The following is a 15,815-nucleotide window of genomic DNA, read 5'->3' on the forward strand; positions in this document are numbered from 1 at the left end:
CTAGGGAGGGGACTCCAGGTATCATAGTACATCTAAAGCAAGGAGTCCATGTTTTCAGTGTGAATGCAGGGACTCATTGCATTATTATTTAAGGATGATGCTTGATATCTTATCCCTGTAAAAGGATTTTGCTCCCGGGATTTCTTACAACAGCTTTTGTTTTTTATGCCCTCTGCTGCCCATGGCCTAGGAGGTCTAAACAATAGAAACTCCTGTCCATAGGAGTAAAGCCCGTCTTGACCTCTTGTTTAAGTAATTTTTGTACAGATGCAAAGACATAAGACTTGTAATACACACAGCAGGAAGGGACCTATTATTTCACCTAACGGGTTTGAACTTCGACTAGACCTTAGGGCTCTTGTGAGCCAAATAGATGAACAATGAAAAACTTCACTAAAAGTGCTCTTTGCGCATATAATGCTGCGTGTGACACAGCACTGGCCCGACAGAGTTCACCAACTTTTTTGTGGTCCACCTTTAACATAGGATGTGCAACAGGCATTGCATGTTAAATACGGTGCTGGAACCCCCCTCATTTGGGTGCAAGGGTGCAAGCTGTTTTCACCTGAAAGAACGTGCAAAGTCCATCAGATATGCGGTGCAAAGTCCTTAGTAAATGTGCCCCTATGTGTAGTACTATCAGGGAGGTATCATAATTCTTCTAGTGTCAGCTTGAAGGCCAAGAGCTCCCAATCTTCAACAAAGTTGATCTCATCAACTTAAAAAAAAATCCCAATGATGTATACCTGGAGATGAGCCAATTCATGGAAAGTTGATTCTGTCTGGCTAGTTAAATTTTTAGCATTTAAGAGCTTCTAAGGGTATCATAAAAAGGGAGAAATGTAGAACATGGCAATGCTCAAAAATAGGTTGGATGGCACCGGTTGGTGAACAGCAAAAAGCTCTCAGAGTCCATTTGGAGACCTTGGTCATAGCTTATGCAACCAAGTTGACATAATGGGGCACATTTACTTGCAATGCCTCTGGAGTTCATTGAAAGTGCATTGTCCGTCTAGAATTCAGCATGCGGCGATCATGCACCTGAAATGTGTTGCTTCCCCGCTAAGGTTCGACAGAGTTCACCATCTTTTTTGTGGTGCATCTTTAACATAGGGCGTGCAACACAATTTCAAAGTTAAATACGGTGCTCGGTCCAAATCAGTCGGCCCATAATTTGTGTTGCATGGAAGCCAGCGCAGCAGCGCCACAAAAGGGTCACGTGTGCCACAATCCCAGTGCACACACTTCTTGTGTGCAGGCTGTTTTAGCCATGAAGAACGTTCACAGGCCTACAAAAGTGCACTGCTCGACCCTTAGTAAATGAGTCCCAATACCTTTTTGATATATAAGCCATGACAAAAAAAATCACAGGTAACAACAACTTTGGAGAGAGGTACACTTCACCAAGAAATTCTCCTCCAAGCCAGGGAGCCACAAAATATAGGACATGCTCAACTCTCATTGAAGAGAGGAGAGAGTTTAATTAATTAACTCACCATCAAGGGCACGTGGAGCTGCCAGCGGCAGAGTGGGCGCTTCCACAAGCTGCACAATGGAAACTTTCAAAGCTGAATATTTCTACGGCAGGCAAGATATGGCATAGAAATAAACGCTGTCCAGCCGGCTGCCGGATACATCAAGAGGCCAGAGTCTCTCGATACATCGGGCTGCGCCTGAGGGGGCATGGCATTATCTGTCTTCAACAGATTATTAAATCTGCCCGCTGTTGATCAGTTGGATCTTTCATGAATATGTTTATTGTGTGGTTCGGGAACAATGTGAAAAAGCATATGGAACTATATTATTTGTTGCCTTCATTATCAGGAATTGAATTAAACAACAAAATAAAAACCATTGTCGGTTTCCAAGTGTTGACATTCAGATCACAAGAACAGAGTGTCACCTGCGGTTGTAAGATTAGCACATTAGGGATTTGGAGGTGCAATGTCGCCTCCTGTAAGCACAGACCGGAGGACATGCGTATCGGCCTTTCCCTGGGGAACTTGTTATGTGAATATTGTCAAACTTCAGGCCTCTCATTATGTTTGTTAAAGAGTGAATCTACTTGTGCAGTTTTTCTTTCTCTTAAACTATGTTAACCCCTAGTTGTACTCTAGTGAATTAATAGTTTCCAGCAAAAGTAATAGCTATCGACCTAATAGCTAGATCCAAATCTAGCTATGTATTTCTGTCTCTTGCCTCGACATTGAATGGAGCAGCAGGACACAGGCTCAACTATGACTCCCACAAATTAGGGAAACAATACTTCACTGTGTTTGGTGGTGGAGGTCCCTATGGTTGAACCATTACCAATCAGATTGTTATCTTGTGAATTGGAGGTAACAGTTAGAAATGGGACAATTCTTTGAAAAGTGGTTTTGCAGGACCTTAATCTCAATGACCATTTTTTTAAGATATGTAATTAATATCAGATTCATGGTCTTCCACCAGCCACACCAATAAACTGTTACGTAGCGTATGGGGTCTTTAGATTTTGACCCACATTTATTAAAGCCCCTGCATACTTTGGACTTTCTTTTCAGTGCTTACACATGTATTTATAAAAAGTCCACAACACATTTGTGACGCTGCTGCACTATACCCGACGCAACACAAAATTCTGTACTGAAGGGGTGTTTCGGTGCACAGTCGCACAGTGCGTAACATTTATCGTGCAAGTTCTGACAGAATTGTGTCGCATGCTCTATGTTAAAGGTTCACCAAAAAAAAGTTGGTACTCTCTGTCGGAGCAGTGCAGGGGGTGCCAAAATTCTTGATGAATGAGCGTCTCAATACAGTCAGGCACACAATGCAGACATCACAGGCGAACTTCACCTAGTGCAGTTTGCATTGTTTTTGATAAATGTGGGCTTTAGTCTGGATCATCATTTTAGGACTGTAGATTGGACTTTATGGACCTGGATCTTTATTCAATCTAATATACCATTCAAAGAGGGAATTTTACCCTTTTATTTTCTGTGTGCTGTGTGAAAATGAAAGGTTACATCACCAATTAATGAGTACTATATTATCTTATATAATCTAAGGGTCCTCTGTAACAAAAGGTGTACTTTAATAATTAAATTTACCAAACTTAATTGGTCAGGAGCACAATAGAACTTAAAGGATATCTACCACCAGATTACTGATGGTAGACTGTCCTTACCCTGTTTGTTACCTCTAGGGGATGACATCAGTACTCCGCAGAAAATAAAAAATAAAAATATGTAAATAAGCCTGAGGCGCTCAATCTCCCGTCACCTAAGCACCTCATGGCTCCGCCGTTCACTAAATATGCAGCCCCCCCCCCCCCACTCAATATTCACCCCACGGCCCTACCCACAGCTCGCATACAGCCTGTGATGTTAGCCGGCTGTCTGCAAATGTCACGCATGCTGCACTGAAGCTGCACTAGTATACTATGGGCAACGCAAGGAAGGAGTTCTCACTTTGATGTCCTGTAACTAGCCAAAAACAGTGTGATCGCCCCCTAGAGGTAATGAGCAGGCTTGTAAGCACACTCTTCCAACGGTAATCTGGTGGTAGTTGTCCATTAAGCATGTTCTGCTGCATTTTTTTATGGCAGGTCCCCTTATACATTTCTGTACCCTATCATAAAATCAGAAATCAGAACAAGACAAATTTACTTCTGTCCCAGCATAGGGAGAAATCTTTCTCTAGCCCCGACTGTTCACAAGCAATACTATAGCCCACATTTACTTGTGCTCCAGTTTTCTAATAGACTTTGCACGTTCTTTCAGTGGAAACTGCTTGCGCAGGTACCCAGCCTTCCCACATCCATCCAGCTTATGGATATTACATATTCATTATACACCCAAATCTACTGTAGTGGCAGCTACTCTGCCACATATCCCCCCCCCCCCACCCCCGGATAAAGGTTGTAGGACTTTTTCACATAGATCAAAACACCCCCCCCCTCCCGGGTCAAAGTTCCTGCGTTGGGGTACAGTTACATTTGGGGTCACCCTTACAACAAATTTCACATAAGGGGATTTTGGCCATGCATGACACCTTTCTTTTTTACACACTGTAGACCAAGGGGTGTTTGTACTGCTAATTATCTCTGTGTAGCCCACCTTAACCTTCCCTTTCTTTTTCTTCATCTTTGGTGCTCCTTCTAGATTCTCTCTCCTTGGTGACATTCTTGGGGACAGGACTGCCCATGTTTTCATCTCACCACTTCTCTTAACTTAAAGTTCCTGGTACTCCTCAGTCAGAGGTAATGTGTTATCTAGCAGATGCTCCTCTTCTGTCACACCTTTACTGGCCAGCTTCTCTTCATACAAATGTAGCTCACCTCTACAAGTAACAACAACAGGTACCTGCAGAATCTGGAGTTCTTCCAGATCGGACAGCGATTCCTCCATATTAATCAAATCCAGAGTTCTCATCAGCGCATCACAATCACCTTTTTGGTGAATGACACCATCCATGACTTCAATTTCCATTTTAGGTTTTTCAGGATGTTGCTTCTTCATACTGGTTTTCGAACCATCACATTCCCTTTCTTCTGTCAGATGCTGAACACCACAACCCTCTACCTTACGTTCTCCATGTAGTTGATTGGCATTTAAGCCACTCATCACCTGGAGTTTAGGGTTTACTCTTCCCCTGTACCTGGGTCATATACTGGGTTACCAGCAACAGTGAAGTTTAGCGGATTAGAGTCTTCCAATTGCTAATTTGGCTCATCCTTTTCTTCCTCTTCTCCCTCTGATCCACCAGGATTCTCATCATTATCTGTGTGACTTGTAGCAGTGCTTCCACGCTGTTCACACACAAATTCAGACATGATGTGATCATTCATTATGTGAGGTTTATGTTCACGCTGGTCAGGTTTCAGCCTGGTCAGATTTTTGGTAAACTTCTGGGGAAGCATAAGTACATAAGACTCATGGAAGCCAACATCACAATTTCAGAACTTCTGGTCTTGCCCCTAAAACTTACACATGTCAACCTCCCAATCACTTTTCTTTGTAACAACTGTATCACAGGACCAACAGTACCAAATGTCAATTTTCACCTCATGCTTTTGTAATATGTGTCTTTTCTAGGTAACTCTTTTTGTAAAAAACACATGTCAAATTCAGCATTCATATAGCTTTTTACCCCTAAGGGATGCAGTTGCTATATACCCATAAGAGATAAAGAAGGAAGTTCTTGTAAATTCAGTTATTCATTTATACAGTTTTCCCTATGGGCTCCTGTACATGATGCTTATTGCTGGGTAGCAGTTGTATTTACTATGTAAAGAGCAGAAAATACAGATATACCATATAAAGTGCAGGTACGGCTCTGGCATACTAACTGTTCTCATATACTTTATATGTTAATTGTCTCTATTGGAATAGAAGAATGTTCCCGTACAAGTGGATAATCCTTAGATCTTCTGCTGGAGAGATAGAATTTCCAGACCACTCTCTGGATTGCTAGAAGGGTTGTTAAGAAAATCTTACCTTTATGAATCAAATGAATCTTTATGCCACTGTGCATTACACTTCATACCCACATTCAGGTTTTGTGATTAACTTCCTGAAGCTTTTGTATTTCTATAAAAGGTTGTCGATAGCATTCTGGTGGATTTACAGAGCAAAAGGGGAAAAATGTCATCTGGATTACTTCATGTGCTAATTGGATTGTTTCTGGTGAAGTCTCTGATTTATGGATTGTTTTCTAAGCGCCTCTTGGATCAGAAATGGAGATATTGTAAAGGTTTATCTCTGGACCTATAAAATATTGAAGCATAGAGTCAGAGCTAGAAGTGGCTAACAAACACTCGAGAGGGGGTCAGTAAAGTTTACAAATAATATAACTCTATCTGAGCTGTGCAGATAAGGAGCTGGAACAAAGATTGTAGAATACTTTGATACTGTGAAGCATTTTGATTATTGATAGGAAAACCATAAGTGCCATTAAAATAGTTATTGGATTAAAGTAAAAAATCTGAATAAGATTTTTCACTCTAAATGTATGTACTCTCAAGATTCTCCTAGCTATAGGCAGCATGTAGTTTGTTTGTAGTTTACTTGCCTCTAATTAGTGCACAAGCCCTGGGCACTATTCATGTGACACTTTAGGCACTTCCCCTGCAGTTCCTAATGACCAAAAGGTGTCAAATATTGAAAAAACTACCGGATAAAATTGTATAGGTATCCAAATAGTATTGAAAACGTATTTCGTTCTACATTCAGACAATGAAATCTGGTAAACATACGGAGCCAGTTTGTTGGACCAAACTTTCTTGTCTACAGCCAGATTAAGAAAAAACATTTAGTCGGGCAAAGCCTTCAAAGGAAAATGATTTGTGTTTTCACCTGTTCACAAGTCAGCTGCCACAGTCATGCACATTGGCTCTGTGATATAATTGATGCTTTTCAGGGCAGCAATTAGGGACCATGGGCAGTGCCTTCCGGCAATTCCTGCCACTTACCGAACCATTAATTACATCAACTGCTCTGAAACATAGATACGCGGAAAGTACATGTTAGAGCCAGTTTAATTAATGATTTGGGTAGAGAAGCACCACATTGTATATCATTACTCTTAAATGTATTGTATATGCTTGGCTGGATGACTACGCTACTTACCACAAGATTTTTGTGTGGCACTTTTAGGGTCATGCAGAAACATATCAGATAAAAAAGTCCACACAGCAAATGCAGGGCTTTCTGCAAACTTCAGCAAATAAGCAAACACACAAGGGGTCATTTATTTTGTTTGCATGGTTCTTCTTTAGGGCGCACAAAATGTTTGGTGTATTATACTGTGATTTTTTTATTGTCTCACTCCGGCTTAATAAATTAGCGCACGGAAAAAAGTGTTTGAACTAATTCCACATTCATAAAGGATAAATAGGAGCAGGCAGACTTGACTTAGGTAGGTCTAAGTGTGCGACATAAATAGCACCAAAAAAAGTGTCGGAGGAACTAGAAGAGCAGGAAACGTTTGGGGATTCTCAAATTAGGCGCAAATTGAACACACAAAAAAAAATTGGTATGAGTGTTGGAATAGAAGCTAATTTGCATTGCATGGTGCAGCAGCAAAAAAAAAAATTACCCACCAAAAAATTGTCGGAAATGCTATAATAAATGACCACCACAGTTACTAGCAATACTGCACCTTCCATTGGATGACCACTGGTATGTTGCTTGCTGTGTGTTTTCTCTATAGGTTATTTTGACTTTCTGTTGCATTTTGTGATAACAGAGTACATTATAGTTCACACTGTGAATGCCTAGAGAAAGCTGAATAATTACTAATTAGGACATTGCTAAGCATGGCAAGAGCAATTTTGCATGAGCTATTATGAGCTGAGACCAGGTTTGAAGACTGCACATGAATAACGTACAAGGTAAAGATTTACATTTTTTCTTTGTGTTTGACCACTCCTACGTTTGGCTCACAAAGACTGATGCACAAAACAGACATAAGAGTTCATGATTGTGTGTGGATGAATGGACCCAATAGGGTGCTGTCACACTACAGCGTTTTGATTCCATTTCGTAACGGAATCAAAACGCACTGGGCCTGGCCACCACCGATCGCATATGTGTTTGTAAGCAAATGTATGCGGTCTGCAATCAGCACCCGGTGTCTTATATTGTCTAAATGCAAGATAGCGGGTGCAGACACATATGCGGTCAGCCGTGGCCCGCCCTAGTGCATTTTGATTCCCTTACAAAACAGAATCAAAACACAATTATGTGACAGAAGCCTTAAGTTTGAAGGTTCAGGTTCGGGACCCAAATGTTCATCCCCCACTGGTAAATGCCAGTGGAAAAGCCACCATTTTCCCAAGGATCGTTGCTCTCCATTGACTTCACAGAAGTGACAGGAAAATGAAGTTATGACATGGCGTCTGCGCCATTTAAGACGTTAATACCCGTGATCGGTTCTGCCACCAATCGTCGGTGTTAATGGCTGGTGAGTAAAGTGAAACTGAACTTCTGGCTGAAGTCTAGGTTTAGGGATCAGACTCTGCAAAATATGACATGGACCTAGACATTGTGAATTTGGGTCTGCTCATCACTGTTAGGGAAGATTCTTCTTTTAGAGGACCTCTCTCTATAAGGCCTCATCCACACAATATTATGATGAGAATGTTACATCGGTATATGTCAAAGTCAAAATCAGAAGTGGAACACAACAGAGAAAAACTATTATGAAAACATCTATTCCATGTTTTGTGCCCACTCCCGGTTTAGGCTTACTAATACAGATGGATAATACCATTCAGAATACTGAACAAGGCCTGAACTAGAGCAGTAGGCAAAGAGTGGCATTATGTGGTGCGGTGGTTGTGGACTATGGCTAGTATTAATTTTATTATTGTTTTACAGGTTCCTGTCTGCGGTGCCTGGTGGATGTTGTCCCAGTAAAGAACGAGGAAGGAGACGTCATCATGTTTATCTTAAACTTTGAGGATCTGGCGCTGCTGCTGGCAAGAAAAGCTAACAAGACTCTTCATCAGAGGTTGACACGAGCTGCCTTCAACTCAGGTCAGCATCTGAGCATATGAAACAATAGGAGTTACCCCATCACAGTTGGATTTTTTTCTCTAGTGCTCACTAATGCTAAGTAATCAGCTCTGTTAGCTTTTACATCCGATATGCTACCTAGAATCTTCACTGTGAAGTAGACCATTCTGGACCTGAACAGTCATCCTGGCACCACCCTCTTGACAGTAAAAAGCTTCACTAGTGTATCTGGTGTGAAAACTAACAGCACTGATTGCTATGGAATGGTGGGGGTTGGTGAGAAAATTGTATTCAAACAGTGAAGTACCCTTTATTGACATCATATCAGGGTAAATTGGGCCTAATGGGTTGGCGATATAGTGTCTCAAATCACATTACAGAAGTTCTGTCTCAGACAAGGTTAAAAATAACAATCATACCTACCTAGATATAAGTTTTGATGAACCGCATCATACTCATCTTTTGTGACCATAGACCTGCTTTAGTAAAGACGAGAAAGTATGTCCTGGCTTTACTTTGCATGCGCCCAAGGTCCGACATGTGAACGGAAGCTGGGATGTACTTCTTTGACTTGGGCTCTGGGAATAACAGACCTCAGCAAGTATAAGGCCTGTACCACACTTGTGAGTGTGATGTGATGAACTCAGCATGTCAGTTCACTCCCGCGGTGCAGCGTTCGGGCCGTGCGTTCCCGGCAGCATGCGTTGCGAGTGTGATGCGAGTTCATCGCATCACACTCGCCAGTGTGGAACGGGCCTAAGTGTATGTCTCTTTAATGCATTCCGCACAGCCATCCTGCAGGGCAATTTTGTACTGTACACCAAAGCGTGGCCCATAAGAATCTGTGGGTTTGTCCCAAATCATCCTGACGGTTTCCCTATAGAGTAGTGATCCCCAACCTGTTTATAACAAGGGACCGTCTGTAGAAAAAAATTTCTTCCAAGGATCAGGTCAGGTAATCCCTTCACCATGGTCCTGGAAAAAAAAATTGCATGCTCTGCAATTACCCCATTCTTATCCACAACCCATATAATGCCCTCTTTCCAGCAGGCCCCTATCCGTCTAATATGTCCCCTTTCCTGCAGTTGCCCTCTTTACAATGCTACCTTTCCTGAATCACCCTCATTTCAGTGCCCTCCTTTTCTGAAGCCCCCTCCTAATAATCCCCTCTAATCTATAGCCCCCTCCTTTTAGTGTCACCTTTCCTGTGGTCTTTTTTAATAGCCCCCCACACACACACACACTTATAATGTCTCCCTGTCTTTGGTCCCTCCCCATTTATGCCCCCAACCTGCTTTTTGTTCCTTTTCCTCTTCTGTAAAACTCTGGACATAAATTCTAATTATTTTATATCAGAATATTATCCCAGCATACTGTAGAATAATATAATAAAAGCCTTAGTTTATTGGGCTACTTCTAATTCCTTTCTCCATTTTTCAATAGAGAGGTCAAAAATGAAGCCAAGTTTCTTGAATTCCTCTGCTGATGCAGACCTCATGAGGTACAGGACCATTAGTCAAATTCCCCAGTTTACTCTAAATTTTGTGGAATTCAACCTTGAAAAGCATCGTTCTGCTTCCACCACGGAGATTGAGATTGTTGCCCCTGCAAATGCCTTTGAGAGGACTCAAAATGTCACAGAGAAGGTGACCCAGGTAAGATCATTTCCCCTTATTTGATACAACCATGGCACACATTACAACAATGTACATCCCCATGGTCATTTCCCAGCACAGCGACACTCTGGTCATGGTCAGACCCCACCATGAAGCAGCAGTCAGAAGTTTAAAGTATGTTATGCATTAATTCAAAATTCCCAGGTTTTTATGGTATACTTTTACTAAGCTGGTGTGTAATTTTAGGAACCTGCTTCCTCCTGATGAGTTTCTTGAAGCCTCGGCCCATTTCTCTAGTATACATTTCTTCTACATCACACAGGCTCCACCTAGAGGTTATTTTAGATCACTGTCAGTATTCATAAGAAAGTAGCATAATGTAGATGCAATGGAGAGAGAAAGAATACTATGCTATACTATATATCAGTGGTGGCGAACCTATGGCACTGGTGCCAGAGGCGGCACTTGGAGCCCTATCTGTGGGCACCCAGGCCATCAGCTCAGAATGAAGTTCACCAGACAGGACTCAAAGAATCTTCCTGCAGAATCTTCCTACAATGATAGACGAATTTGCCCTCCTCCTTTCAACTGCGTTGGTGTTTTTAGGAGTCTGAACGATTGAAAGTTGTCAAAGAACAAGGATAAATAAGTTGCTGTGCTGGCACTTTGCAATAAATAAGTGGCTTTTTGTTAAAATTTGGGCACTCGGACTCTAAAAGGTTCGCCATCACTGCTATATATGATACATATCTAGAGAAAGAATACTATATATGATACATTTTTATTTCTTAGCTGGTTTTATGGCTTTTTCTTGACATCTGCAGATTCACAAGAGATTCAAAGCCTCCAGTACGGAACATATTAATTACACTGCCACCAGTGGTATAACTACTGCGTACACTACGTGGAATATTAAATACCGTTACTTTGTTACGCAGAAAACAAGCCCTCACACCGCTCTTTGCAAGGAAAACTAAAAAAGTTATAGAAACTGTGGATTGAAAAATAAAAACTCAAAAATGGTCCTGGTTGTTAAGGAGCACACACACATACAACATATACACACACATAAAGATACCTTACCTGGGGAAGTGGAGGTCGGAGGGTGTTCTTCAATATGGCGGCAGTGGCAGACAGCTCCTCCAGGATGCACATCAAATCGGGTCACCTCGGAGATAGCTGTACGAGGCGGGCCAGTGCCATAACCTTGCGGGCTGTGAGACCGGGTGGGGACAGTTTGTGATGCGGCGGGCCATACAACCGGCAGGGGGTGGGTCTGTGAACCGCAGCCCAGCCCACAATTAAATCAGCCGGTTATGGGGGAAGGGCAAGTTCCATAACATCGCTGGCTATGTGACCTGGGGCGAGGGAGGCCCAGAGGGTTGCGGTACAAGCCCCTAAGGTTGGTGGGCCCCTTAGCAGCCGCTACGGCTGCTACATCTGTTGTTATGCCACTGACTGACAATTCTTTATAGTGCATGTACAAAGGATTCCACAACCTTACAGAAATTTGGTGAGATTTATCAAGTGTTGTAGTTGCTCATGGCAACTAATCATAGTTCAGGTTTTATATTATAAACTGTAGTGGGGAAAATGTAAGCTGAGCTGTGATTGAGTAACTATAATAGTTTTGTTTTAATACACTTCTGATGAGTGTCTTATTGCGGAGATGATATTCTGCTCCCCCCCCCCTTCACCAGTGCAGGAAAGGGGGTATCATTAGCCAGGCATCTCGCGCCAATTTTTAGAGTGTCCTAGGAGCTCTCTTTCACATCAGATTTATTGAACATTTGACTTCTTGATAAATGTTCCATATAAGGTTTTAATGACTACAGTGGATGTTGAAATTTTTTGGCAGAACTAGTACCTCAATATTTCCTATGCCAGGAGGGTCTGGAGTGGTTTTGCACTTCATAAATCTGGCCTGAACATCTGGACTTATTTGATAAAGTAGGCATAAGTTAGAGCAGGGGTCCCCAAACTTTTTACATAGGGGGCCGTTCCCTGGTCTCTCAGACCATTGGAGGGCCGGACTAAAGTTTAAAAAAAAAATAAGAAATTTCTCTGTACACTGCACATTATTTAATATATAATTTATATAATAATATTTTAGTAATATGCCCCCATAGTCAGTAATATGCTCTCCGCCAGTAGTCAATAATATGTCCCCTCAGTATAAACATGTCCCCTCAGTATAAACATGCCCCCTCATCATTAACATGCCCCACTCATTTATGTCTCCCTTATAATAAACATGTCCCCCTCATGGTATAATGCCCACTCATGCATGCCCCCCTCATGGTATAATGCCCCCTCATGCATGCCCCCCTCATGGTATAATGCCCCCTCATGCATGCCCCCCTCATGGTATAATGTCCCCTCATGCATGCCCCCCTCATGGTATAATGCCCCCTCATGCATGCCCCCCTCATGGTATAATGCCCCCTCATGCATGCCCCCCTCATGGTATAATGCCCCCTCATGCATGCCCCCCTCATGGTATAATGCCCCCTCATGCATGCCCCCCTCATGGTATAATGTCCCCTCATGCATGCCCCCCTCATGGTATAATGTCCCCTCATGCATGCCCCCCTCATGGTATAATGTCCCCTCATGCATGCCCCCCCTCATGGTATAAAGTCCCCACATGCATGTCCCCCTCATGGTATAATGCCCCCCTCATGGTATAATGCCCCCTCATGCATGCCCCCCATCATGGTATAATGCCCCCTCATGCATGCCCCCCTCATGGTATAATGCCCCCTCATGCATGCCCCCCTCATGGTATAATGCCCCCTCATGCATGCCCCCCTCATGGTATAATGCCCCCTCATGGTATAATGTCCCCTCATGCATGCCCCCCTCATGGTATAATGTCCCCTCATGCATGTCCCCCCCCCATGTTATAATGTCCCCTCATGCATGCCCCCCCTCATGGTATAATGTCCCCTCATGCATGCCCCCCTCATGGTATAATGTCCCCTCATGCATGCCCCCCTCATGGTATAATGCCCCCTCATGCATGCCCCCCTCATGGTATAATGTCCCCTCATGCATGTCCCCCCCCCCATGTTATAATGTCCCCTCATGCATGCCCCCCCCCTCATGGTATAATGTCCCCTCATGCATGCCCCCCTCATGGTATAATGTCCCCTCATGCATGCCCCCCTCATGGTATAATGCCCCCTCATGCATGCCCCCCTCATGGTATAATGTCCCCTCAGGCATGCCCCCCTCAGGGTATAAAGCCCCCCTCATGGTATAATGCCCCCCTCATGCATGCCCCCTTCAGGGTACAATGCCCCCCCTCATGGCATAATATCCCCTTCTCCATGCCCCCCTCATGGTATAATGTCCCCTTCTCCATGCCCCCCTCATGGTATAATGTCCCCTCCTGCATGCCCCCCTCATGGTATAATGTCCCCTCATCATAACCAGGGTCCCCACAATCCACTAAAATGGCCAGCAGTACTATTAAAATAAAAACTCATACATACCTGGGTCCAGCGTGTTCCTTCAGCAGCCTCTTCTGCTCTCCCCACATCTGACTGACCCGTCAGCTCCGGAAGAGCAGGGAGAGAGGGCGACCTCTTGTGGCGGTGATTGACATTGCGAGGAGCCAATGTCTCCTCACGCTGTCAATTGGGCCTCCTCACAGCACCCGGGTTCGCAGAGGCCAGGTAACAGCAGCGCTGCTCCGTCACTGAGCATGATGCCGCAGGGGTGCTGCTGCGGGGGCCGGATAGAAAGGGTCTGCGGGCCGCATGTGGCCCGCGGGCCGTAGTTTGAGGACCCCTGAGTTAGAGGATATCAAACGTGGAGTTGGTAGGTAAAAGTCACCATAATGTTGCAAATATGGCGCAATGGGCAGATGTTACAACCATACGACATTCATACACCTGAAAGTTGACATAACTACAATGATGATACATTCTTCCCAAGTGACTACTCAGGATTATTTCAGTTTCCATTGCTGGAAATCATTGAAATGCCATACACTTAAAAGTAAGATCAGAATTGAAAGCATTAGTGCAATTATTCCACATTAAGTAAGGAACATCTTGATCCATCTTCTTCTTCCATTACAAATGCCCACATCTGACACATTTGAATAGCAGCTACTTTGATAGCTTATGCTGCTTATTTAGTATATTATTTAAGCTTCAGTAATGATTCCTCATGTGTACTGAATTGCTTTTACTGTAGATTTCATGGCAGCGTACAATCTTCCTATAAAAGATGTCTTGTACCTATTCTGGGCAAGAGAAGGTATTTCAATCGTAGCTAACAATAATAACAATGGGGCTAACTAAAAGTATGAAACTTAGGCCGGTTCCACGATTGCGAGTGAGATGCGATGAACTCGCATCACACTCGCAACGCATGCTGCACGGAACGCACGGCCTGAATGCTGCACACCGGTAGTGAACTCAGCATGTCAGTTCACTCCCGGTGTGCAGCGTTTGGGCCGTGCGTTCCGAGCAGCATGCGTTGCGAGTGTGATGCGAGTTCATCGCATCACACTCACAAGTGTGGAACGGCCCTTAGACTTGACAGTCTTATTCTTCACTGGATTCATCACAGTGGGGCTCATTTACTAAGGGTCGCGGATCGCACTTTCATCAGACTGTGCCCATTTTTCGGGTACCTGAGCAGGGAAGTAACACATGCAGGATATTGGGCGCACAATCTTAATAAATCTTAACCATTTGTTAAAACCATCAAAATTAAGCATGATGAACGAACGATGGACACGGACTCATAAATCTAGGCACTGTGACTGTAGTAATCTTCTTATATTTATCCAAGCCCTACTCACTTCTAAAATCAATGTTTAAAATGATTGTTTCAATAAATTCATGATGTCTGCCGCACAATCTTCATGAAACTGGCACTCCACTTTTTCATGGTGAACCTTTAACAAGGGCCATGCGACACAATTCTGTCGGACTTTGCATGATAAATCTGGCGCACTCCCCCTTCAGTGCAGAAATTTCGCATAAGTCGCATAAAGAATAGTGCAGCTACGACACAATAGGGTTGCATGTGACACAAATTTGGCGCAGGCACTTCTTAAATACCTATGCAAGCAGAAAAGAATGTGCAAAGTATGACAAAAAACTAGTGCATGTCCTTTAGTAAATGTCCCCCATAGGGTCTATGTTAGGACACAATGGGGCTCATTTACTAAGGGTCTGCAGTGTATTTGCGCCGTTTTGCAGCGTATTTAACAGGGGATTTTGGCGCACGTGATCGGATTTTGGGGCATCGGGGCCGCCTTGCACTCGACACACATCGGGGGACGGGCCGCCGGACAACCCGACAGATTCGGACAATGCGCGGAATTTAACAAATCGAATTGTGTCTTAAGACACACACTTGCAAGCACCGGGTAGAAGCTAGGCAGGTGAGCTCGGCGAGGAAGCGACAGATGCAGGAACTCGGGCGCACAAGCTACATGAATCATGCCGGACTTCATCTTCATTGGACCGTCCGAATCGGAGGTCACGACAGGACCAGGTAAGTAAATTTGCCCCAATGAGTGTATATACTGTATATTTTCTGTGTTGGGAAAGAGTGAGTGTATATATAGGGCCAGATTTACCATTAGTGAGGCAAACAGCAATACATGCAGTTTCACTCACTAATGTGCAGCGGGGACACATTCATTGAAGACCAGATCTAGAAGTGAACGAATTGT

The 15,815-nt window shown here is 43.5% G+C and overlaps 1 protein-coding gene across 3 annotated transcripts in view; it reads left to right on the forward strand.

Annotated features, from left to right (window-relative positions):
* The window catches only part of KCNH6 (potassium voltage-gated channel subfamily H member 6), a 150,695-nt gene that overhangs the window by 99,146 nt on the left and 35,734 nt on the right, over positions 1–15,815 (forward strand). For all 3 annotated transcript variants that reach the window (XM_072111176.1, XM_072111177.1, XM_072111178.1), the window contains 2 exons: positions 8,361–8,519; positions 9,942–10,153. In XM_072111176.1, coding sequence (XP_071967277.1) covers positions 8,361–8,519; positions 9,942–10,153 — 371 coding nt within the window. The remainder of the gene's footprint in view (positions 1–8,360; positions 8,520–9,941; positions 10,154–15,815) is intronic.

Source organism: Engystomops pustulosus, chromosome 6 (assembly GCF_040894005.1).
Source record: "Engystomops pustulosus chromosome 6, aEngPut4.maternal, whole genome shotgun sequence".
NCBI classification, from domain to species: Eukaryota; Metazoa; Chordata; class Amphibia; order Anura; family Leptodactylidae; genus Engystomops; species Engystomops pustulosus.